The sequence below is a fragment of the Patella vulgata genome, chromosome 1 (assembly GCF_932274485.2).
Source record: "Patella vulgata chromosome 1, xgPatVulg1.2, whole genome shotgun sequence".
Lineage (NCBI taxonomy): Eukaryota > Metazoa > Mollusca > Gastropoda > Patellidae > Patella > Patella vulgata.
Genome location: NC_065879.2, coordinates 62,588,697 through 62,616,649, shown reverse-complemented (window position 1 = coordinate 62,616,649; position 27,953 = coordinate 62,588,697). Strand labels below are relative to the sequence as shown.

At 35.7% G+C, this 27,953-nt stretch overlaps 1 protein-coding gene across 1 annotated transcript; it reads right to left on the bottom strand.

The window, feature by feature from the left end:
* Positions 1-3,051: 3,051 nt before the first annotated feature.
* On the bottom strand, positions 3,052-7,119 carry LOC126813618 (histone-lysine N-methyltransferase, H3 lysine-79 specific-like). The gene has a single exon (XM_050539165.2). The coding sequence runs from the start codon at positions 6,128-6,130 to the stop codon at positions 5,222-5,224; it is 909 nt and encodes a 302-aa protein (XP_050395122.1). The 5' UTR covers positions 6,131-7,119; the 3' UTR covers positions 3,052-5,221.
* Between the last annotated feature and the right edge of the window lie 20,834 nt (positions 7,120-27,953).

The window sequence follows — 27,953 nt, the reverse complement described above, 5'->3', positions numbered from 1 at the left end:
GTTGGACCCTAACCATAATTGAACGCTAAAGCCACTCAGCTCTACTATATCATTGTTATTGGTTTCAGGAAACGTGTGTGTGAGTGATATATGGGTTATATTTGCTGTATGATAAGATTTGTTGACAAGTTAATTATAGAACCATGTTTAACATATCTACAATCAACAATGATTTATCTAAATTATCTAAAACTTCGCTCTATTACTGATATTCCCACATGCGCGTATGATGGAATTACTTATTTCGTATTTGGCCTATGATTAACTCATCGGAAAAGGACCATTTTATTTAGTTATTGACAGATTTTTAGTAAAGAACTTTTTTATTGTTTTACGTTCATTTACTTTTATTTAAATCTGCCCTTGATTTATACTGCATTATAACCAAACACGACAGCTTTCCTCTAGACAACTTTATTCTTCGCCCCGTTGTTGTCCGTGGCCCATGGCCATTTTGAAATAAAATCCTCAAATTCTTCACAGACTGGAATTTAGGGATCCACAAAGAGTGATAGTCACTCGCCACTTTTGGATACTCCTTTTCCCTTTCCCTGACGTTCTTTTTGTCTTTTTTGGCCTAAAATTAAAAATAAGAGTGGTTGAATATCCATGGTTCTTAGGCGGAAGAAACAGGAAGAAAACACATGAATTTGCGTAACCACCTAGCTAAATGACGTCACATATAAATTCATTTGACTGGGCTTTGAAAAAGATCCAAACTGTCAACCCCTTCAATAGTTTTTTTTTTTATCAGATGTAACATGGGTGCATGGGTGTTTGGGGGGGGGGGGCTGCGATCCCTCAACCTTCTCTGTGATTTGTCGAAACCCGTCTATATTAAGCTAGTACGTAAAATTTAACAGAGGACTAACACAGAGCACGGAATGAAAATGATTCCGCGCTGAATCCTACTCTTTTGGGTATTATTGGTAGCCGCGGTGAGCATTGGGTAAGGCGTTGTTTCACTAAACTAGAGGTCTCGTATTCGATCCCTGTGTTGGCCTAGAAAGTTTATCGGGATTTTATCGGTGTGCCTCTCCCTTGTCAGTGTTGCAGGAGAGAGGGGACGAAAAACCGAGGTCCCATGTACACATTTTCGATATAAGAGTAGGCCGTAGCTCCGCCGTCTGGGCAAATTCAATGACAGACCTTGGGATATAAAGCGCACGCGTTAAACATTTCGGCTATGCAACCGCCATCAGTAGTTATATACATAATACTGACACTGGAGTTTGACAGTTAACCAAAAACAAAAACATATGGACAATAATAAGAATGGACCAATGTGGATTTCCAAATGAGAAAAACAAATCTGGGCCCTGTTTCACGAAATTTTAACTAAAGATAAAATCTAAATTTTAGTAGATACTTCAATTTTGATTGGCTAAGCACTTAAATCAATCTAGTATTATCCAATCAAATTACTAAAATTTGGATTTTATCTTAGTTAAAATTTCGTGAAACAGGCCCCGTGGTATCAGGGCCCCGTTTCCCGAAATCTTAACTAAAGATAAAATCCAAATTTTAGTAGATACTTCAAGTTTGATTGGCTTAGCACTAAAATCAATCTAATATTATCCAATCAAATTACTAAAATTTTGATTTTATTTTAGTTAAAATTTCGTGAAACAGGTCACAGGTGTTTTAAGTTAAGCAAAGCTTAGACCATTGACTTCATTGCACTATAATAGGGTGCCATTGAACTCTGTAATAACATTAGAAGAAAGAGACTGGTTGAATGAGTCTTTGTGTGTCACATTATATTATAAGTAGATGTTTACTACAGTCAATATAACCTAGTGCGTTTCGGGTAATACTATACATGTATTTATATATACCAACCATACCATATACCTTATACATAATAAATATCTTCACACTTATTATACCCGAATATACCATACTTGTAATAAATATCTTTACATTCAATTAAATTCGAACCTATATTTGTTGTTTATTTCTTGCAATGTCTCTGTAGTTTATCTTGTCTGCGGGTTTGTTGTGTCAATTTTGTTTAGCGTTTAGTGCGGTCCTCCTGCACGTACTATTAGATAGGCCTACTACCTGACCATACTCTAATAGTAATTTAGACCCATTCATTATCCTCTATGTGGGGTTTGGTTAGCCAAAGGATTCGATGATCTTAGTTGGTTATAAGCAAGATTTTTAGAACAGAATGGGGGGTTACTTTTAAAGTAACAGAACGCTTTCCCGAGTTGTTTCTAATGAAAATCGTATTTATCTAAATAAACATATTACATAGAGAAAAAGAAACGCCACGTTCTTCCTACCTTATTTCCTTTTTACAATATTTTTTTTTTAAAAAGGCGGGGGGTGGGGGGGGGTGTGATCCCGTGAATAAGTCGCTGGCTCGTTAACCAGGATGTCTTGGTTTCACTCTCGGTGTTGGGCAAAAAAGCTCCTCGCGGGGGCTTCCGGTGTAGTTTTCACTTTTTAGTGCTGCAAGGCACACACTCACTGGCAAAAATTTCCGTCACAACACACTGCATGGGATGTTACATTTCATCTCATTTCATTTTGTTTACAAAAGATTAAACGAGACATTCGATTTTGAAAATAATGAGTAGCCATTTTCTATGTCCGTTTCTTCATCAAGAAAATAACTAGATATCGCCCCCCACACCCATCGTGACCGTAATACATCGGGGGGTGGTGAACTGTTTACTATCTCCATAGGTAATAAATACCTTCCATTCATATAATCTTTAACCTGTGCCATCAAAGAATTTAGGGTAGTGTATTATAGTTTATTGATAAAGGGCAATAAATACTGACTTAGATTTAGTATTTATGTAATGTCCAACGACAAAAAGCATACTAAGACGCATAAACTGTTTAAAGGCGATTTAACATAAAGTCATTAACTCCACTTAACTGTCTATTTAAGCTGAACAGAATGAGATTAATAACGTTAAATTACCTTTAATCGTCTTTATACTGTTCGCGATATCACTATATTTCTTGCATCATTAAGTACATTGCAGTTTTAAAAAATACATTCCGTTGCCTTTAATAACAATAACTATCAAATAAGGCTAGGTCAAATTTATATATTTTATAATTTCATTTAAATAAATAAATAAATACATTTGTACATGATGGTACATTGTCATTGATAATGATACTATTACTATTATTATTGTTCCTGTCTTTAAAGATGCATTATGTAAGAGTTAAATCTCCCTATTGCAATTCTTTCTTTTTGCCTCAATTGAATTATAAGTTATAATTTACATGACAAGCCCATAATCAACTCTCGACATCATTGAATGGCCGAGATTTAAATGGATTTAAACACGCGTGAGATTTAAAAATTTAACAATAAACTGAAGCCTCGTGGCTAAATCTCTGTTGGCAAGTACCGTTGCTACGATAATACACGATCTATGGTACATCTTCAAACAGTCATAACTTCGCCCAGAATAAAGTAATTTAATTGAAACTTTCATTATCTATTTTTGAACTATTAAAGCAAGAACGACCAATGGTTTATCTAAATCTTACATTATGCACCTTCACTGGTAGCCTACATGACTAGATATTGTATAGAAATTCTAGAGACTTATTTCCAGTGACCTTACATTGACGTAAAATTTCCAATGACGTGACATTGCAAATGACCTAACATTTCCAATGGCGTTTACACAGTGGCGTTTATAAATAATTTTCAGACATTTTCCATGACATAAGGTTTCTTTTGACATCAACTTGTCTTTAAAAAAAAAGCCAAGCCGGTTCATTAAACTTGCAAATTGCATTGCTGCCATTAATCATTTGGGATGCAATTTTGTATATCTAGTCCTTCTGCTGAAAAAATCCAAATTGCCACGAATCCGAACCTCTAATCTTTTCCATATTCCACAGCACAGCAGTGCTACGTAAAGTCAACTATACTGAGTTAGGCTATAGTCATGTGTATAGTTAACAACAGAGTGTGGTCCTATGTTAAGTCAAGAACAGAGTATGGTCCTATGTCAAGTCAACAACAGAGTAGTACTATGTCAAGTCAACAACATTGTAGTCACATGGTCAACAACATTATAGTCTGTCAGTTCAACAACATGCAGTCATATGCCAAGTCAACAACAGAGTAGTCATATGCCAAGTCAACAACAGGGTAGTGCTATGCCAAGTCAACAACACTGTAGTCCTATGCCAAATCAAGAACACTGTAGTCATATGGCACGTCAACAACATTGTAGTTCAATGTCAAGTCAACAACATTGTAGTTCTGTGTAAAGTCAGAGAAGTCCTATATCAGATTCGTAACCTGTGTACTTCTGAATAAGGGCATAAAATAGGTTTAGATTCTGGGCAATCAAATATTCGGAATATTTGAAAAAAATTTCTCGCACAGACAACGGGTAAACAAATAACAAATTTCTGGCACAGACAACGGGTAAACAAATAACAAATGAAAGTAGCCTACATAAATAAATAATGTAAAAAAATAATTTAATATAGAATTGGGTAGACACCGGGATTTAACACTATTTAAATTCATGTCATATCAGAAAACATTTGGCACAAGATAGCCTTTCGTAATGAAGAGTTCTTGTTTCAAAACTCAATAAACGTCATTTGTTATATTCCCCACACGTACCTATCATATCTATTGTCAGTGACATATACGGGATTTTTGTTGTTGTTTTGTTTTTTGTTTTTTTTGGGGGGGGGGGGGTGCGAGGTGGGGGAGGCACAAAATGTTTGTACTCGGTAATTCATTAAAACACATAGATATTTAATATTTTGTTGTTCTACTCAATTTACGTTTAAGGTGTTTTGGGAAAAGGCTACTATATTGCCATGCAAACATGTCACTGTAGTTTACTGTTTACTTTTTAATACTCAATATTACACGCGAATCAATTTTTTAAAAATCTAATATGTTTTCGTTTAAAAAAATCAATTTGTTAACCAAATACAAAACCTTTGCCGATTTCAAAACACTATGGTACACAAATTGAAGTCAAATTCACACGACATCACATGTAAAATGGTGTCCAAATTCAATGAAAATTGTTTCGTTGATTAGCATGATACGGGACGGTTGATTATTGTTTAACAAAATAGTGTTCAGCTCAACGATCTAAGACCATTGGCCCATTTAGCTATAAGCTATGACAGATGTCGTGAACTTGGTTGAATCGTGAATTATTCGCGATCACAGTTTATATAATAAATTATAACACAGGGTATATCACGACTCGCCGTAAACTATATGAATAGCACTGTCAGTTTGAGGAGGAGTATCTTCGTAAACAAAATCCGGCTCTGGGGGATCCTCAGCTTCTCCGTTCACAACATCTAACCATTGTAAAACGCGTTCTTTTGTAGCTTCATCGGGTTCTGATCCATCATCGTCGTCATCATCATCATCATCACCAATCTGAAACTTTATATGATCACTCACTGAAACGTGTTTTTTAGAGTTCGTTGTGTTAATATTTCGTTTACCGTTCCCGTTAAAATCCACACTACTGTGTTTATGATTGTAGAGGCTGCTGCGGGTCGTCGTTCTAGCAGTTAATGCGTTCGTTTGTTGGTAAGATAGTCTTTTATTAAAAGCTAAATTAGAGTTTTTCATATTTTTTCTTTCTGTTATCATTTTCGGATCTGACATTATTCTTTTGATTCCATTTCTTTTTGAACTTTGTGAAATGTTTGTCCCATTCGAATTCATGTTTGTATTACTGTGAGAGTTTGTAATAACCCCGGTTTGACTTACGCGACCCATGGTAGAGTTTCTTGAATCTTGGGAAACGGATCTCGGATGATGTTTTACCAAACTTGTGGAGTCCTCATTTGAAAGTTTCTTCAGGTGCGGATCGGTAGGTTTCTGTTCAAACACTGTTCCCAGTTTTGCAGGCTGATCTGTAGCACACCAAGACGTCGTCCTTGGCAGTCGCCCCGTTGTATGCGTATTGGTGCCGGATGGATGCGAGTACCCCGAAGACGAAGAGAAACTATGAGGAGATCGTGATGATGCTATGTCTAATAATGACGCTTCAATTTGTTTCCGGGGTTTATTTGGCAATGTTACAAATTCGGTGGACCCACTTAATGATCTCGATCTGTCTGCCAAAGGCGGTAACTCAGGGGTAGTCATTCTTCTAAAACAGCGAGAGCAGACGCCATCAGGTTCATTATCGATGTCTCCGGGAATATTAAACGATACAACACTATGTTTACGGGTCGATTGAACTGAGTTATTCCCTTTTAGGAGTTTGGTATTTAAATTGGATCTAATATTTTCTGTTTTTAAAATACCCAAACCTTTTGGTTTCCGATATGATTTTGGTGTCCGGGATGGTGCAGCTGCTGTCCGGGATGTATTGCCTGGTGTTCGAGTTGGGTCAGCTAATTGAGCGACCGGCGTGTCTAGAATTTCCCCCGGTACTTGACATTCAGCTCCATTAACTGCATCGGGGCCCGTGAATTGAGATTGAGTTGTTTCTGTGTTTTTTTGCAAAGGATATTTGCTGAGTCGGTTATTCACCACACGTGAAGATAATTCAACACCAGTTAAAGTAACGCCCCGTGTAACCCACGACTTTTTATTATTGTTCACAAGACGAGCATTTCTACCAGACTTGTTATCCAAAGTTCTATAATTTTCACTACCGGAACTATCATATGGCTTATCCGTCGTCAAAATTTGAAATGTTGATTGACTTGATGAACAGTTGTGTCGATGCGAAGCTTTCAATTCCAATACTCTCTCTGAAATGGTTAATGTGTCCAAATTTTCTGAAATTCCCGACACAATTTCTCCAGATCGCTGAATATCCGTCAGTTTTCTCCTTCGTGAGAAATCAAATGCTGGTGTATTTAATTCACAACTCCCTTCAGGCGAATGAGAATTTACCGGTTCAAGTGATCTGTCAGAATTTGCTGTACAATCCAAATCTTTGAAAAGTTTCAACACAGTATTTCCTGAACTCACATCAGATGGAATATCAGTCGATTTTAACTTACAATTCTGCGTATAACAAAACTGATCAACATTACGCGGTGTTTTGTCAGGTATACCAATATCAGTAACAACCCGGCTTAACTCACGTCGGTTATCTGAATAAGCAGACGATAATCCACTCCAGGTGTTTGTTTCAGAGCGCATGCGTTGTTTAGGTGGGTCAAGTTGTCCATATATAATGATATCAGCGTGGTCTTCAGAACATTTTAATAATCCACAGCGCGTGCAATGAACGTCACGGTTCATTATTCATTGATACCGGATATTCACTAAGAATTATATATACTAATGACGTCATAACGTAAATACCCGTTATGTCTTATTAATGATTAGACTTCCATTTAAAGGGGTGTTTCACTTGGGACGTATTTATAAAGTTTAAATTTTAAATTATTTTTTTTATTTAGTATTGTCTAAACTTTATATGGATTTTTTTTTTACCACGATTTAATCTTATATATATAAATATATTAGCCTGAATATTATATGCGCCAGGGTATGAGCGTGCTTTATGGAACACCAAAAGCAATCAATTTTAATTCTTGAAAGGTTTTTCATTTAAATTTATTAAAAAGTTTTTATTAACCGTGCTTAGGACTCGAATAGGCGTTAATTTTATGACCGAAATTATTTGTTCAATGAAACTTTCAATTATCCCAACTACATGATAGGCACAGTGAACACCGATAAAAAGTACTACCAATCAATTATTTCAAATGATTTTAAAATATTGAATCTCACCAATTTGGGTGGGATTATTTTTTATGCTTCATTAATACAATAATATAAAACACCGGTAGTAATATTTTCAAGAGTTTTTTCTAAATGTTTTTGTTGTTCAAAAATATCAGACAATAAAACAAACTATATATTTAATCGCAAAATATCATGCTCGTACTCGATGAAACGTACATTTAATCTTCATAGTCTTGGTTATCGAGTTGATAAATATTTACAGTAATAACATTGCAATGAAATATCATCGAATTATGAGATTATCGCATTAACTGGATAATAGACTGGTTTATCCCCTTACCACATTTACTGCATGCCGACTTGACTGTCCAATCGTTTATCGAATTATTAGATTAGATTAGCAGGATCGTCAGAACTAAAAAAAAGAAGATATTTAAGGAGTAATTAATACCTGTGTAATAACCAAGTGGTCCTTAAAGGCAATAAGCAGATTTTGTACTTCTGGTGACAGGTCTTAATAGTTGATGGTAAAATATAGAGATTATAGCTTTAAATATTATGTTTTAACATATTAGCTTTTAAAGTTGTTTATTGTAATGAAAACACAGAATCCCTCACGGCGTTAATATATCATGACAAGAAGTACCATCGTGAAAACCTGTTCATTTGAGAATTAATACAATTAGATGCTAATTTCTACTCTTTTTTCAGCAATTGGGTGGGCACGTATCGTAATAATAATTCATCCGAGGAAGGTCCTGTGTACATTTATATGTCCCCTCAATTTGACTATTAAATCATGTTGGAGACCCCTGTGGGAGTAAAAAAAACTTGGGTGACCACGAGGAGTCATGGGAAGAAGGAAGAATGTAATTCAAGATGGCCGTCATTCCACATAGCTGAATAGAACGCATTCGCTATGTTTCTAAGCCATCCCTCTAATACGCCATTCAATTACAAAAACGTTAATTGATGAATGGCAAACGGTTGTTGCAAGAGTTTTGTTTGGATGTTTGTTCCCGACTGTCGGAACTGTAGCTATGTAGGATTTTTTAGGGAATGTAGGTGTGGACGGAGTTTTCAAGAAGGACTCTAATAGAGTGGGACGTGATCTGATCTATAGTATAATTAGAATATAATTAATACTTAATTAATACTTTAAGAACAATTTTCGCATCGCTTCTTGCGGCAGGTTATTTACACATACGGCAATAAAAAGCATTAATACGCAACTTTTAAGAACTTTAATTTTATATAATACTAGTTTTCGTCGACCAGTTAGGACACGATGAGTATGTAATTTTAGTATGCAACCTATTTTCTAATTGTCCGGCTATTTACCAGAATTTGGCCATCACTCCACGTCCTGGGAACACGTGTTTAGGTGTGATTGTTTTAGGGCCTATTTTAACGTGCGTACAGGCACGGACATGCCTGGAATTAAACAGCTGTGCTTCGAGAATCACAAGATTACATGAGGAAATCAAGCAAGTGTGCCATTAGCAACCACTGTGATCATCAGTCAAGTGCGTTTGGTTTCGTTTAAATTTAGTGTTTTGCATTAAATGTCTAGAATAAAGCTGTTGGTGACGCAAGTAGTCAACTATAGGTTACAGTAACGGTTCTTTGGACTGCCAATGATAAATACAAATCTGTAAACTATGTACATTTTTATATACGGCCACAGTTTCATATTAATTCGTCCCTGAAAAGTTTGCCTGTTTTAGATGTTGAGGATCAAAAGATCTTGGTTGAATTCGATTTTGGGGCAACTGCTTGGGTTATGCCTTACAAAGGGTAACAATGTTTGTGAGTTTTCTAATGTGATAAATTGGGAACATGAGAGCACGAATCCTATCGATAATCACCACTCCACGACCTTCAATTCCGGAGTTAAGCCCACTCGAAAACCTTGTGGAACCGATAGAGACTATCGTTTTAACCGTGTTTTTTTTTTCAAATTTGGTGTGAAGCATCGATATTCAGCGTTTGTGACCTTCCGTTATCGAGTTACCAAACTTTTCCAATAACCTTATGAACGCGATATAGGCAGGTATAGGCAATACCTTCGATGGGAGGTATTGGGACAATATTAGCGCCTGGGCGCTATCGATTTTCTCAGTTATCTGTCCATCTCGGCGTATCGTGTATGGCAACCGCTTGTTTGATTATAAAATTGTAAGCATCGTGATAATTCAGGAAGCTTTTATTCCACTTTGTTTTGGTTTACGACAAATTAGTCACGATTTCAGAAGTTTATTCTGACATAGTAGAGCTGATTAAGGTGATGGAAGAAGCTAAGTTGCGCCGATCAAGTTCTGTGAGGAAACACTGATAAAAAAAAGCTCCATCTCCAGAAACCGCGCTTTATAAATAAAACCTTAAAATAGGCCCTGAACTGTTCCCCATAAATTGGGAAGATTCTGATTATGCTTTATAATTGATCGATCTATATTTCATTTCTGGCTATTTATAATTAATTGTGCAAATTGTCATTTTGTAATTTGTTGGCATTATCTGAGAACGTGCTATAGGCTGATTCTTACTCACCTGACAACCAGTCAAACATAGTTTTATCACCGACGAACCACGTGGCTCACACATGTAACATGTTCTAATTAATCATGTCAATATACTACAATATTACAATGGCAATAGGTATATTGGCAATATTTCAAATCTATTAAAGATTTTTTTCACGAGTGATTTAAGCGATCATTTTTTTTTTTTGCTTTTGTTTTGGTGTCGACGCGACACTATAGACGAGGTCGCTGATCTGGTCATTAGACTTCGGACCGATGAACTTACTGAAAAATAAGAGGGACGATATTGCCCAAGCTCGGGGGGGGGGGGGGGAACTTTCATTCTCGTGATCGATCTCTCACCATTCCATATAATTGAAAAGAAGTGAATTGAAATGATCAGGGGCGGACCCCCCCCCCCCCACCCCCCCCCCCCCCACCCCCCGCTCAGCTACATAATTTTTTTTGTAAAACAACTTTTTTTATGAGAAAAGTGTCATAATTGTGCTTTATCCTGTATCGCCAGATGGTGCGACAGGATGGCCACTCAAAGCGCGAGATAATGATATAGACATAATTATGTGATATCAAAATTAATGCTTTGCATCAATTAAATTGAATCACAATGTCATCGTATTAATTCATAATAAAAATTGACATCAAACAGGATGTTGGATCTCTCTGTTTAAAAAGCTCAATGTGTATGTATATAAGCCAAAATGACGATAGAGACCATGTATTTCTCAAAAAATTTCAAGCCGAGGGGGTGGGGGTATACATTTTCTCAGAAAACTGGCAAACCCCCTCCTGCAAAAATTTCCTGGATCCGCCCCTGATGATATGGGGTTTAGCCTCGTTCTTTTCTTCACAGACTGGGCTGACATATTGATCGATTTTAGTTGAATATATGATTAAAAAAAATAAATCAGGATCATAAATAGGTTGTGGGATGTGATACTGTTAATCTGGGGACGCCTTCATTGTTCATTCCAGTCTACCCTGCGTGATTGTGTCTGTATAGCTGGGCACGCCTTGATCATCCATTCCAATTTCTACTTTATAAATATGCTGTGTTTATCAATTTAAGTACCGCAATTAAACAAATTCTAACATCCGCAAGGTTTTGTTGAAATTTTACGGTTTGTTGCTTTATGACTAACAGAAGATCTCCCTGGTTGCTAATCTACAAATCTACGCCGCTGCGAACAAAAATATAATCCCCTTTTCACCATATTATTATCATGCATTACCTCACATAATATAGATTATGGATCTTTTAAAAGACTTGGTGTGGGGTCTGACTATAAATCGTGTTTGTACAGTCTTACAATATCAAACTCATAACATAACTCAAATCTACAGACGGTTATTGTATGATATTAGCAAACATAAACATAACAAAACATAAAGTTCCCACACCGCCATTATAACCTTATATTAATAAGTGATATTTAGTAGATAGCAAACACAAGTATTATTGATGACAAAACACTGGACACTAATTTTATTCAAAGGAACGATTTTGTCTCGATCCAAGCAACGATGCGGGGGACAACTGAATTGGGGTTGGTCGTCGACTGTGCTGTGCTTGGTCGGTGACTGGGTTGTGTTTGGTTGTCTATTGGACTGGGTTGTTTGGTCGTCGACTGGGTTGAGTTTGGTCTTCGACTGAATTGTATTAGTCGTCGAATGGATTGACATGTGTTGGTCGGCGATGGTACTGTGTTTGGTCTGTGTTTGGATCATGTAGTTAAAGGATGAACTGTCTTTGGTTTAGGTTAAAAATTAGTTCAGTTGGGATCAAATTAAATAAATAAGACATGTTTTAAAGACATATTCCCTCGTGTATAATTAGTTCATATATTATGTCTGATAAACGTATTTGTACCTGGAAATATATCTATATCCCTACCACTGTATTGTGAACCAGTGTTACACTTCAGGTGTATTATAAACTTATTTTGCCATCGAGCAAAGCAAAGCACAAAATATAACGAACAAAGAGTTCCCTTATTACAATACATTTAAAAAGTATATTTATATATGTTGGCATGAGATGGAGCCTTTTGCACCCGAAACCATAGAAAATGCTTTGAAGTACTGTTTGTCGTGTAATTTGTACACGAGGAGCAGTCCATTTGCTGATTACACTATTTTGCTTGAATACACTATTTTGCCTATAACGTTTTTTAGGACTTCGAATTCTGTCTTATGGTTTGGATTGTTCGTACTTGGTTTTATTTTATTATTATTATAGCGAGCCTTGTAACATCATTCGATTTCGGTCCTTTTTAGTTCCCTAGTACAATCTCAGATTTTTCAGTCCAGTGTCTTGCTAGAAATTTGTAGCTATTTGGTACAATGCCTGAATATCCCTGAATCGTTCATAGATCAATTATATCAATCAATCAATTTGCTAGAAGAGGACATACTGGCAGGGGCGGATTGGGCCGGTCGGACAAAAAACGAAAAAAAATAATTTTGTCCAATTCGTCTAAAAAAAACCCTTTTCTGCTGAACCTTATATGGGGGGGGGGGGGGTATTGGACCGGCCATGGAGCGATGATGATCAAGTTGTATGTGGCCGGTGGCTTTAACGGGCCGCCACGCCATCACTGGAATCTTGATTGGGCTGGTATAATATTATTATTATTATTATTGTTCGATTTATATAGCGCTTCATTACACGTGAAGTGCTTCTAAGCGCATATCACAAACATATACTTCAAACACACAGAAACAATCAAAATCAGGAGAACATAATTAAACACAGCTGCCTGTTAGGCGCTATTATTCAAAGGTTTATACCCAACAAATCAACCGGCTAATCTCCATATTGAACTCAGTCGAGGTATTACCTGATGAACACCTACACCAAGTAGAGTTGAAAAAATAAAAACGAAATTTAAAAGAATCAACTTCATTAACAAAAATTAAACAATCAAAAACTAAACAGATAAATCAAATTCAAACGAAACAAATAAAACAAAGAAAATGAAAAGAGCAGTTCATTACCATTCTACATTAACAAAATAAAGGAAATCAACTTGTGAAAATTTTGGAAGAACAATTACTGATTTATTTGGGCGACGTTTCGAAGAGTATTTTCTCAACGTTTTCAAGCAAGTACATGCTATAACCCTGACGTGCTGATTTCAAAGTGGGTAAATATTTAGACAAAATGTTCATTTATTCTAGTATAATTATTTTACATTCAATATTAAAATTGGAAGGTAAACATATAACTAGTAATCACCCAAAATTGACTACTCAGAAGGATTTATATAGTCACTGGGAATCCTAAAGAACATTTTGACACAGGTTTCATTGATGTACCGGTACTTGAGATGTGCTACAAAACCAATTTCGGCAGTAATGTGAACAGCACCCCCTGGTGGTGTCTTCAAAAGTTTTACTTAAGAGTCACGTTTCTTTTTTTTGGGTGGGTGGGTAGGGGGTGGGGGGTGATGTTATAGTTAGTAATGGGGAAATGATCTTTTAGTAAGCGAACCAGCATCGACATTCTGGGCTGCGTGTGGGCCGGAATTCGGAATCATGCAATGGGGATTCCAAATTTCATCCGAAAATTTCATCGGATTCACCCGACACTGTCGCCAGAAACGTCTGCCGATGGTTCGTAACTCCAAAAATAATTTCAATTTTAAGGCCTCGGCAACATTTGATGATAGCTGGTCTTGACGATACAATGATAATACGTTAATTAATAATATGACAATATGATAATTTCACAGGTTGATGGATGTAAATTACTTGCAGGTCGGGGTTTTGGCCTAAATTACTTGATTTATGAGATATATTATATGACAGAGATTATAATCAGATATGCCACCAAATGGCATATTTGGGGTTCATTTTGCAAAATTTTCATGGGGGAGAGCCGCCGGACCCCCCATCCGGGCTCCGCGGTAGTAAAAGGGGCCGCTCCGACACGGGAGCCCGGGCCGGTTCCCGGCCCCAATCCGCCACTGCATACTGGCCCGTTAAAATTTTAGTTCTATTTAGTGTAGTCTCAGTGAATTTTACACCAAATTTACATGAATGAACTGCTGGGATCGTCGGGTCATTCGTTGTGAAACACTTTTTTAAAAAATTTGGCATGAAATAATTATTGAAGAATACAGGAGATGAATACCCTTATTAGTGGAATATTGTATCTGAACTATAAACACTATTCCCCATCCCAATTCGCTGTGCTATGTTTTCATTTATTTACTATTTGTTGATCATCGGCCAAAATGTCGGTCAAAAGACATTTCATTCTTTTGATTCTTTTGAATAATGTATAATGAAACTATATATTCCCCTATTTATTATTCACTGGTAGTGGTTTCAAGATAACGCGTGGGGTCGAGATGTATTGCGCGGGTTTGAAGACAACGCGTGGGGGCTGTATTGTATTTATTGTAATAATTGTTTGATACTATATATTTATTGTTATTTATATTTTATTTCTATATAACAATATGACAATACTTTTATAATAGTTTGTATTATATAGCATAATAGCACATTATTACAACGTATTTATATTGCGCTCTTTACCAAAGCGGTCACTGAAACTTATTGCTTCGTTTTGTCTGATATATGATAAACTGTATATGACAAACTATAATATCCTTCTGTATTCATTAAATTTAAAAACTTTTGTAAAAAAAAATATATATTTAATTATAAAATGGGTACGGTTGGTCGAATAAAATGATATAGAATGTGTTTATTGGTCAATCCTAAGTGGTAATTTCCACTAATTAAACTGTGTTTATTAAATGCGCTGTTACCGATCTCAGGCTGCAGAATAAACACGTACGTTCCTGTCTCAGGTTTATTTTTGTTTTTGTTGTGGTCTTTTTTGTTGCTGTGTTTTTTGTTTGTTGTGAGGTGGAGTTCTCTTTTGATGTGTGTGTGTGGGTGTGAGTAGCAACATTTTTCAATAAACAATAGAATTCGATCTATATCTTGTAATTATTTAATTAAAGGAAAATATTCAGATGTGAAAAATAACCATTCGAAGCCTGTAATAAAATCTTAGATTGAATGTTACACCTTATCGTTCTTTTAAAGGCTCAATACCACTCTTGTTGTAACCGAATAATACGTCCCAATCTTTATTCTGGTCAACAAATTGTACTATTTTAGAATATTTCAATTAATTGATAATACAAATTTCATCTTAACACACCTTATTTAAAAAATTTGAAAAATTCAACATAATGGTTTGAAACGTCTAACGTAAACCTTTTCAAATGAAACTTCGATTTAAAAATATTTTCGAACCCTCTGGACAAGTAAAATAGGATGTAATGGATAACTTACACAACAGGTAGGACACTTAAAAATCTAGTGCTTAGATAGAGATATTATTTATTTTCTGGAGCTTTCAAGCCAGCAATAGTGTTATTGTCCCTTTAAATGAGGGTGCTATTGAGTCAAGTTGCGTGGCTTCGATCCACGGTGAGGTAAGAAGATGGAGTGGTAAGAAAGGAAGTTAATGATGTATTAAGAGGGGGGAAATGTAATGTCCAGTATACACTGACCGGGTCATTTCAGGACTAACACATTTGTACTTCCTTAATTTCGCCATTACCGAGAGTAAATCAATATGAATAGTAAATTGGTTCTCAGTTTAAACGGTTTAGGAGTCGTCTGTCCAACCTCGTGGGTTTTCTGTGTGTCTTCCGGTTTCCCCCCCCCCCCCCACAGTTAAAAGAAACCCATGCGCACGTGATGCATTGAAATAAAATTGAACCAAATGTTAGTACAGAAAAGACCTGGTTTGTGTGTCCAGCGGACGTTAAACTCGCTATCAAACTCAATGACAGCCACGAGTTTATTGTTGATTTTACCTAATTTGTATAATCGGTATTTTATAATGAGGTTATAGAGATTATTATTATTCTTTTATTAATTAACCTCAAACCCGATTACATCCTTAATCCCATTGTTAAAAGAGTTGAATGACCCATTCTTATAACATATCCTTTATAGGCTAACCTATTTGAAACAAAGCATCCAATACGGTTATTAAAAATAGATCCCATTTTCAGTGGCGGATCTGGAAGCCCTGTGAATGGATGGGGGGGGGGGGATCTATGGCGCCATCCACAATCCCATTCCACAATAAACATCAACAAAATACTGTCTATAACACTGGTAGAACATACATGTAGACAGTATTGCCTATATAGGTGTTCGACGATCGCTTTCTCGCCGTAAAGCTGTTTTATTTAAGTTGACAAAGTTCATGTTATATTATGTTGTCTTCGATTTTTTTTTATTTATTGTGAACCTTACTGGCAGTGACTATAATACCGAGCAACCTGAACGTGGGGGCGTATGAGGGGGTGGGAGGAAGGGGTATCCCCTTGAGAAAATTTGAGTCAATATACTGACTTTTGAGGTCACTGCTGGGAGCAAATCCTTGTGAACGAGAGGATCAGAAATGTGAGTCAATGGGACGGAATACCGAGATCTGTTTGTCAATTCCGCCTGTTTTGTGAGAGTTGACAGAACGTCGCTCCACGACCCACGCACTATAGTGGTACTACTAACTGGGTGGTTCACTATAACCGTAAGTATGATAGTGATAAGATAGAATAAGAATGATGGTATAATGGAATCGTGCGCCGTAGACGCGAAAACAAAGTTCAAATAGCGACGTATGATATATAATTGAGCTTTTAATTTTTTGGGACTGGATCAGAGGGGACTGTATCTCACGGGGGCGCTTACTTGGTCTCGCGGTGCCAAGCCATTCCCACGCCCACTCAGGACAGTAGAAGTAAATTGATTCTCAGTTAAAACGCATATAAGATTATTTTTAATGTAGCCAAACTTTAAACGGATTTTCATGGTAAATTTAAAATTAAAATAGAATCAAAATGTCTGATATTATAGACTGTATATCAATTGTAACTTGTTATCTGATAATTATTGTGAAATAGATTTTATGTAAAATTATAATGTGTTTTTTTAAATTCATATTTAAAAAAAAGTCCTCTGAATTGAATAACCAGTAGGACGGTACAAGAAGAGGGAGTGGTAAGAAAGGGAGTTAATGGTGTATTAAGAGGGGGAAATGTAACATTTAATACATGTGCACTTCCTTAATTTCGCCATTACCGAGAGTAAATCAATATGACTAGTAAATTAATTCTTAGTTAAAACGCCTGTAATCTCCACAATAGTCTGGGTGCTTTGTTTTAAAAGTTTCGCACAATCTAATGTGAATACGGCCTAAAGAACTGAGTCAAATTAAATCAAGCTAAATTGAATTATGTATTTCACCGATACGATCGCCCAACTGAGTTACTCTTATAGTAGTTAACCTGTAATATTATTGCATATGAGAGTGCATCTTTAAGGTTATTCTCATACCAATAAGTCCTACGATATTATCATTATATATACATTACATGTTATTAAAATGGGGTGTCGAGACAGAATTTTCTGTGACGACGACTCCACCTGGGATACTGTAGCTGATTTGTCCTTGCCAACATCGACGTTATCTAATCTTCATTTTTGTTTTAGTCTTTAAAAAAAGAAAAGAAAAAAGAACGTCTCACCCTTATTTTTCTTGCATTGCTGCCTCTTAAGTGAAGAAGGGTTTATTGTGGGTTTTTTTCATATGATTTTGTGCACTTACTTAATTTGCAGTTCTAAGTGTTTTAAATTAAAGGGTGGGGATATATTATAATACTAGTCGCCACATAACGTCGCGGAAATATGACTTAATTAATGTTTTCGTATTTCAGAGTATTTAAATCTGCGATTATCTATTCAAAAACACGCACATTTACCTGTATTCCAAAAACAAAGGTGATTTTTATTACAACTATAATAGACCTATTTCGAAGTCTAAAACTGATTTATCTTCATTTTAAGATTTTTAAATCTTACAAATTTAATTTTCATTCTTCATATTATTGACAAATATGTTAAACGCTTGACAGTCTACATCCAAAGACACACCAATCTAAATTAACAGTATTTAGCAATCGCGATTCAAGCTTTTAAAACCATCACTATAAACCGGAATTTCAATGGATGGATTTAGAAGATTTTCAGATTGGATATGTTTATGAAAGTAATGTATACTTCAATGAAAAGATCGCAAATTGATTCTATTTGTGTGCAATCTACTGTATTTAGTTACAACCCTACAACTAACAAACTGTGAAATTTGAGCCTTAAACTAAAAAATTGCCAAGATATCGAAATGAGTCACTTAAAATAGTGACCGTAATTATAAAAGAAATGACGGATTACTAAAAGATAACCACGTTCTTGCTAAGAGCAAATCCATCTTTAAAATGAAAAAGCCTATGTTCATATTAAATTGAAAATTAACATGAATTCCACGCAAAGGAGGATATTAATGTACGAATATACATGTACAAGAAAATATATTGTTTTCTGGTAGAGTAATAATGAATTTATCAAAAAATGCCTCGCATTTAATATGCGATGTCGTCATGACGCCGAAATGCAATATTAAACATATATTATGCAAGAGCTAAATCTGCCTATTGCAGGTCTTTCTTAAGGCCTTAAATGTTATATAAACTATTAATTAGACATTTATTAACAAAACAAGACCATAATCAACTCTCGGTGTCATCTGATGGGTAAACAGATTTGAATCCGATCTGCTATGGAACGACTGTTCATGAGTAACCGTAAAATGGATAATAGAGACTTTGTTCATTATCGTAACAATGACAATCCAGGCTATAGTGTTTTTGTAATTCGGTTTTCTCGGCTCAGAGTGGAGTAATTTGACCGAAATTTTCAGCATGTTCTGTATACGTTATCTATTTTTTTCTAACTATTATAACGAGAACTGTCAGCTCTTTAGCTAATCTTCCTAAATGCCCCTTTAGAAATTTAATAAATAATAATCCAAACATCGTTATATGAACTCCTCGCATAAATTTATAGAATTAAGCTTTAAAAAAGAAGCGAAATCAGGTGATTAAAGAAATATATTGCTAGGGGTATCTTCTTATTATTCTACCAATAAACACAAAACGTGTTCAGCTTTATAGGGGAATTCTTTTACTCACAAGACTACAACAAACACCATTTTGATAAATGAACTACAAGTATACAACAAAATATATATATAACACCATCGATATAGATACAGGAGACATAACTTACCTATAAAAATCCAATGGACGCATTAAATCACCGCAATACATACTGACGGGCTATAACAAATTTAAAGTCATGGAATCTGGGTACTGTTATGTGTACATGTTGAGAATAATGTTGAAGTATTCAGATTGTTCGGTATTTATATTATTACTATGTGAATCTCAAGTATTTGTTAGTATTCAAACATGTTAAATCGGTGTTTATCTAGGTCGTATAATAAACCCTTACAAACGACTGCGGTCTATTTCTCAATTATTTATCATGACAGAATGTCAATCACGTATTATTCATTACTAGCAGAATACCCGGCTTCGCTCGGGGGTCATAACTCCGAAACCGGAAGTGGTAGACTAACGCCACCTGGCCTATGTTACTCCCCGGTCCGAGCTACCCCTATACCCCAAATTTCAGACTCGGGGCAGACCTAGTGTAGCCGCCAACCCCGAACAGACCGGCTTCGCTCGGGAGTCATAACTCCGAAACCGGAAGTGGTAGACTAACGCCACCTGGCCTATGTTACTCCCCGGTCCGAGCTACCCCTATACCCCAAATTTCAGACTCGGGGCAGACCTAATGTAGCCGCCAACCCCGAACAGACAGACAGACAGACAAACGACAGTCACAAATATATATTATAGATAATATAATATATAATATAGAAGATAGATTAGAATTATTGTGGAGGAAATTCATATCAAATTAAAAGACAATAGTAATGTACGTTAGATCACATGAGTTGCATGTCAATGAACCAGATGGCGTGGTTTCGACTTCTCGTTTGGGTCCACAGCCCAGCCCCCCCCCCACACACACACTGCTAGACTAGAAACGGAAACGATTAAATGTAAATCAGTTTATATACATTCATATTACATTATTATATGCGCTGCGACCCATTTGTGACCATTTCTAAGTCCGCATATTAGCGATTTAGCTCCTTTAAAGAGCGCGATTAAATTTACTTAAAACTCTCTCCCTCTCCCTCTCTCTCTCTCTCTCCTTCACCAACAACATGGTGTAAATCTCAGCCGCTAAGTGGCCTGGAGTTTACTCTGCAAGTACAATCAACATACGAGATAAAAACTTCGAGGGGGAAACTTATATTATATTCGTCATTTCATTATCCAATCAAAATTGCTTCCTTCTATCCAAATAATTTTCTGTCATAAAAGTGTTTATTGTGTTCTTTTGTGAGTCCAAATCGTTTCTTATATGCCATCCTTTGTTTTGCATTTATTTGTTTTAATCACTTTTTCTCCTATAATCAGGGGGTGGCTAAGTGGGTAAGACGCTGGTTCGCTAGCCTAGAGGTCGGGTGTTCGATCCCTGCATTGGCCTAGAAATTTCATCCAGATTTTCCGGCGTGGTCCCCCCTTGTCAGTGATGCAGCACGGAAGGCTTGACAAGGACAGCTGTCTAGTCGTTCGGATCGGACGGAAACCCGAGGTCCCGTGTACTCACTGGCGTGCACGTAAAAGATCCCTTGACAGTTGAAATTTGATATTAGAATAGGCCGTAGTGCCGCTGTCCGGGCAAAATCTCCCTCGTAGCACACTGTATGGCGTATACCCGTCTTCATTAGCCCAGTTCTCAGATAAAGGCCCATCTAGATGATAACTGTTTGTATGAACCATTTCACAGTGCTTATAAACATTTCACAGTACCGAAACAGCTTTAACCCGGGTTTCAAATGATATTTTAATGAAAATTAATAAGAGAAAATGTGCATTTTTAATTTTATTAGATTTATCTGCTGCCTTCGACACGGAGGATTTTTACGTACACTTCATTTTAATTTCGGTATTTGTGGCTCTGCATTAAATCTTTTAGAAAGCTATCTTGTGGGTAGAAAACAGTGTATTTTAGTTAATTGTAAATCGTCGTCTGAATCTGTTTTGTCATCTGGGGTTCCTCAAGGTTCTGTTCTTGGTTTGATTTATTTACCCTTTATACGTCACCATTAGGTGATATTGTCAGAAAATAAGGTCTCGGCTTTCATTTGTATGTCGATGATACTCAATTATATATCATTTACACCTAATTGTCCATCTTCATTCAATTTATCAAAATCGCAACTTGAGAACTGTATTAGTGAAATTAGAAAATGGATGTCAAAGAACTATCAAAAATTGAATGATGATAAAACCGAATATTTGTTATTGTTATTAGGCTCAATGCATCAATAAAGTAAATTTGCACACAATCGACATAAACTAGGTCATTTCGAGACTCTCTCTCTCTGTCTCTCTGTCTCGTTGGTGCTCGTTCCTGGTCCCGTTAATGCTTACAACACCCCTGTATATGTCCGGTGTGTCTATAGCTATCTGTTGTGTATAGTCCGGTCCACCTGTAGTTAATATTTAACCAGTATTTACATACACTTCATATAGAAAGAAACTTTACCTTATCTTTCAAACTGATAATAATTATTAATTCATTTGAAAACACCCAAGTACAAGCTTTGTCACGCAGTCCAGATATTTTACAGACCAATCACAAAATTATTTGCTTGATCGTGTTTAATTAACAAACCGCGACAATCGTTTGGTTCAGGAACTGTCATGACAGAATACAAAGGTGAAATAATAAATAACCAGTCGTTGTTTTTTAGATTAAAGTAATACTTTATAACCAACTATATGGCGAAATATTTTAATGGGATGTTAGCTGTATTTCATAATTGATTACTAATCGATAACGAACTGACCAGTCATTAGTACAAATAGATCAGTTATAAATATTTCAACGAAATTAACACCCATAGATATTGAATAAATCATGATACAAATAGATTAGTGATAAATATTTTAACTATATTAGCACCTCGACTTGAAATAAATACCTTCACACGTACTGCAGACCTAAATGGACTAAATGTAGTTCAATATGTGTAGGAGAACCGGGCCACGCATAACGGAATTGAAATGAAATAGGGTTTAACGTCCTTATAGGGCTAATAAAGAAGGGCACACGCCATCCAGTGTGCGATGAGGGACATTTTGTCCGGACAGCGGCACTACTCTTATTTTGAGTTCCAACTGCCAAAGGGGGATCACGTGGCTAAGTGGGTAAGACGCTGGCTCGCTAGCCTGGAGGTCGGGTGTTCGATCCTTGCATTGGCCGAGAAAGTTCATTCAGATTTTCCGGCGTGGTTTCCCCTTGTCAGTGATGCAGGATGTAGGGTCTGACAAGGACAGCTATCTAGTCGTTCTGATGGGACTTTAAGTTGTTTTTTAAAAGAATATAGAGATGTACAACATCTTAAACTAAATGGTAGATTATTCCATAAAACAGGTGCTTGATAACTAAAAGAGCGCTGACCATAAGAGACTAGTTGAACAGTTTTGGGCTTTAAAAGTAGTTTATCTGATGTACGTAATGTTCGGCCAGGTGTATAAAATTCTAAAAGATCTGAGAGGTAAACAGGAGCTAAATTATTTAAACATTTAAAAGTAAGTAATAAAATCTTAAAATCAATTCGATATTTAACAGGTAGCCAGTGTAAATTATATAAAACAGGAGTTATGTGGTCATATTTCTTAGTTAAAGTAACAAGTCTAGCCGCAGTATTCTGTACTCTTTGTAATTTATCTATAAGCTTTAAAGGTAAACCAACTAAAAGTGAATTAAAGTTATCTAATCGAGAAGTGACCAGAGAATTAACAAGTGACTTTGTGACCTCTACAGTTACAGATTTACGTATTTTACCTATATTTCTAATATTAAAATAGCACAATTTACAAATATTATTTACTTGAGCTCCCATAAGCATAAAACTATCAAAGATAGCGCCAATATTACGAGCAGAATAAGATGAAAATATATCACAATTACCAATTACAACAGGGGGGGGGGGGGGTTATCTTGTGCAGATTTACTTAATTGATGCCTTGAGCCTAATAACAAATATTCGGTTTTATCATCATTCAGTTTTAGAAAGTTCTTTGACATCCATTTTCTAATTTCACTAAATTGAAAGAAGATGGACAATTAGGTGTAAATGAAATATATAATTGAGTATCATCGGCATACAAATGAAAGCTGAGACCATATTTTCTGACAATATCTCCTAATGGTGACGTATAGAGGGTAAATAAAATCGGACAAAGAACAGAACCTTGGGGAACCCCAGATGACAAAACAGATTAAGACGACGATTTGCAATTAACCAAAATACACTGTTTTCTACCCACAAGATAGCTCTCTAAAAGATTTAATGCAGAGCCACAAATACCGAATTTAAATTGAAGTCTACGTAGAAGAATGGAAAGATCCACCGTGTCGAAAGCAGCAGATAAATCTAATAAAATTAAAAATGTACATTTTCTATTATCAATTTCCATTAAAATATCATTTAAAACCCGGGTTAAAGCTGTTTCGGTACTGTGAAATTGTTTATAAGCACTTTGAAATGGTTCATACAAACAGTTATCATCTAGATGGGCCTTTATCTGAGAAGCAATACATTTCTCCAATATTTTAGAAATAAAACTTAAGTTAGAGACTGGCCTGTAATTTTTAAAAACATTAGGATCCAGTGTAGACTTTTTAATTAAAGGGGTAACATATATAAGCTCGTTTGAAAACGTTGGGAATAGTAGCGGATGATATACAAGAATTAATAATATTGGTAAAAACTGGAATAACTTCGTCTAGACAGTCCTTAGGAACAGAAGTCGGAACAGGATCTAATGAACAAGATTAAGGAGCAGACGATTTAATTAGCTTTAAAACTAAAGATTCACTAACCAAGTTAAAATTTTCTAAATAAACAGAATTTTCTAACTTATCAAAATCATGAGCGTTAAAGTCAATAGTTTTATTTAAATCATCAAGTTCAGTTCGTATTTTCTGTATTTTTATTTGAAAGAAATCAGAGAATAAATTTGCAAGTTCAGTGTCATTATCATTGTCCGGGAGGATAGTACGCTCAGCATTATGGTCCAAAAGGGAATTCACAACTTTATACAGGTCTTTTTGTCTGTTTTCGCCATTTTCTATTTTATCAGAGTAAAATTTAATTTTAGCATCTTCAATTAATTTATTCATTGTTTTTTAAAGATTTATAAATCTGTTTATGGACATGTAGATTTGTTTTCCGCCACAGATGTTCAGCCTTATTACGGTCCCTTTTGGCTTCTAAAATAAAATAATTAAACCACTGCGTATTGGGACGAATAGTAAATGTTTTCGTTTGAAGAGGAACAAGCGAGTCTAAAATTTCAGCAAGCTTTGAGTGATATTGGGTTGCCTTCTCTTGTATATCTTGAATACGTTGAATGCCATTGAAATTCGAGTCCACTATTTCCGCTTTAAATTTATTTATGTCAAATGATTTAAACCTTCGATATGTTAAAGTCTTTCTTGTTGGTTGTGGTTTCTGGATCATAAGATTAAAAGTTGCCGGGAAATGATCAGATATTAATTTGTCCGAGACAGAGAGATTATCCAGTTTAATATCACGTGGATTAGTTATCACCAGATCGAAAATATGTCCACCGTTATGAGTAGAAGAAGAAACATGTTGTGTGAGAGATCTATTATTCAGCATATCACAAAAATCAACCGCGGTAGAGTCGTTGGAATCATCAACATGAAAATTAAAATCTCCCCAAATAATAGTGCAACACTTAGTCATCATCAATTGGTCCAGAAATAATCCAAATTCTTCCATAAACTTTTGACACAATTTGCTATTGGGCGGGCGGTAAATTGTAATAATCCTAGTTTCCTTGAAAGAAAACTGTAGAGAACAATCCAAAATTTCAAAAGAATCAAAACGGTCATGACGGATTTTCTTACACTTAATACATGACTTAAATATAAGTGCTACACCTCCTCCACGTGAACCGCGAGGGCAATGTTGTATAGAATATCCATCAGGAACTAAAGCTGCGATTGTCGATGAGTCCGAACAGTCATTATTCAGCCACGTTTCAGTTATTCCACAAATATCAATAGAATTTTCAAAAATATAATCAGATAAAATTGTTGTTTTATTTCTTACGGATCTGGCATTAATTAATCCAAACGAAGTTGTTAAAACTGACGCTTCATTTTCGACCGCCTTTCTAATTTGTATAAGATTGTTGTTTATCTTCTGTTTTGTTCTAAAGTTTTTGATCTGTTTGTGATTTTTGATAGAGTTTGAGGTAAGCTGGATAAGATTGCTATGATTAATGTTAATATTCAGTGGATTAGTGTTTAGAGGTTCATATGGTCTGTTGGTGGTGATAACTTTTAAATGTCTTTGATTTCTCCCAATTACTTCATTGTTGTCGTATATATAATCATTCAAAGCGACTGTTTTATTTTCGACGGGCCATGCATTAAGACACAATTATTGTGTGTTGTCTGGGCGTTGATCGATTTGTTCAGAAATTATTGGAATAGTAACAAGATTGCCCCTGTTTACTGTTCTGTGTCTTTTTACTGTATCATTTCTAATAGTAGTAGTTGGATTTAAAACATCAATCTTTTTAACCCACTGCTTTCCACACCTCACGCCTCTATTATTATTAATATTATTATTATTATTACTAAAACAATGAGATTTGGCTTGAATGTTATTGTTGTAAGAGTTCAGTTGTGATTGATAGTAGGGGAGTTGATTCAGATAGCTCACTAGCCACAACAGATACAAATTATTATGAAACATTTTGATAAAATACTGCATTCAGAGTTACTATTTTAAACAAAAACACACGCAGGACAAATACACAGCTGCCTCCTAGGCGCTTACATAATGTTTTCAATCTAGGCTTCCTAATATTAGGCCTAAATTTTAATGAAAAGGCGATAAATAAATGTTTCTTCGCAATAGTTACATTTAAACAGCAAACACTACTTCGCATAAAAATGTTCCACATGCACGACAATAGAACTGAAATCCGTCGCAAATTTATCAACAAATTATAACTTATCAAAAACTGTTATACAATTATATTTGTATGTCGAAATCCACATTAATCCACAATAAATCACAGGCACGAAAAACACAGAGCACAACAAGGCACAGTCAACTTCTATGGCGTTTACAATAAAAGTTGCAGAGATCAAACTATTTTTGACCCCTTATTGTACGAAAAATGTTTATATCCAAAAGATCTTGGTTCCGTTCATGCATATCGGGTCGTAACCTCCTGGATTATGGCCCCTGGTTGTATTTTTGATTTGTTCTCTATCCATCTCTTGCATGGCAACCGCTCGTTTAAAATCATATTTGGTGTATTACATCAATCACCCATCATATCTCTTTAAACATATATCTAATTTAAATTTTCATCATTGTACATAGAAAAGGGTGATGTTGACGTGCATCTATCTCGCTATTCTTTGAATATTATTTATTTTAGATGTTAAAATATGTCAATTGTTCTATATACCAGTTCCCAATGTAGTTATTGTCCAAATGTGTAGCAAACTACATGGTTTAAATATTTTCAGATTTTTTTTTTATAGACGTAGTATGAGCTTCATTTTTTTAAGCATATTGGTTAATCGGTAAAATAATAATGTAAAGCAAGTGAAAAGCCTGTTAAACAGTGACGAAAGTGGACAAGGGTTGGCACTGAAGCCTCCTTTGCCCTCCCCAAATGATCAATTACAAATTATGCGGGGTGTCTATCACCTAAATACCTGTGATATCCTTAAATAACCTGGCAATTTTTTTTTATAAATTTACCGAAAACATATTGTTTGTACATGTCACCGTATATGATAAGATTATATAAACCCGGTAGTGTCCTTGTTAATCTTGTCTACTCGAGATTATCGTGGAGACTAGGTCAATATGTCAGTTTTATGTACAATACGTATCATATTTTGTATTCTTCGGGTCATTTATATCAATCAATCTATCATATTTCACTCTATCGATCTATCAGCTGTATAAACATACACTGGGGCACTTGGGTCGTTAACATATTGAAGAGACAGTATTGCTTTCAATAAATGAAATGAAATGGGGTTATCGTCCTATTGTTTTGCTCCGACTGGATTAATGAAAACTGGGTTTTCAATAAGAAAACGAGGCTTGGACTTAAATAGTTTTTTTCTCTTTTTGTCATGAAGCTACCAATATGGCAACCTGGGGAAAATTTTAGAATTATCGATAGGTGTGATTCACTTCGTTAGAACATCAGTGGTGAACCCACCAACCATAAAACGTGTAATGTCGTAATTCCGCGGCTATCAATCTTCAATGTTGAACTCACCAACTATAACAAGGTCGTAATTCCCGCCATCAATTGTGAACCTAACCCCACGACCACAATAGCCGGTCGGATCTATATGATCACCCACTGTCTAATCAGCACAGCAAAACCTAGGACATTACATTCTGAATAGTCTACCCGCTGATGGCGACCCTGTGTGCATGACCGGTCTCAGGCGCTCTGTATTATAACACCTCAGTCTGACTCTTGAATATGTTCGGGAACCCTTCGGTAGTAAAAAGAAACCTTGGATGACCGGTCTGAATCATGGGAAATACAAGCTGGTCTCCAAATATATACCAAACTATATAAACTGTCATATTTTTAACTTAGGCATGCTAG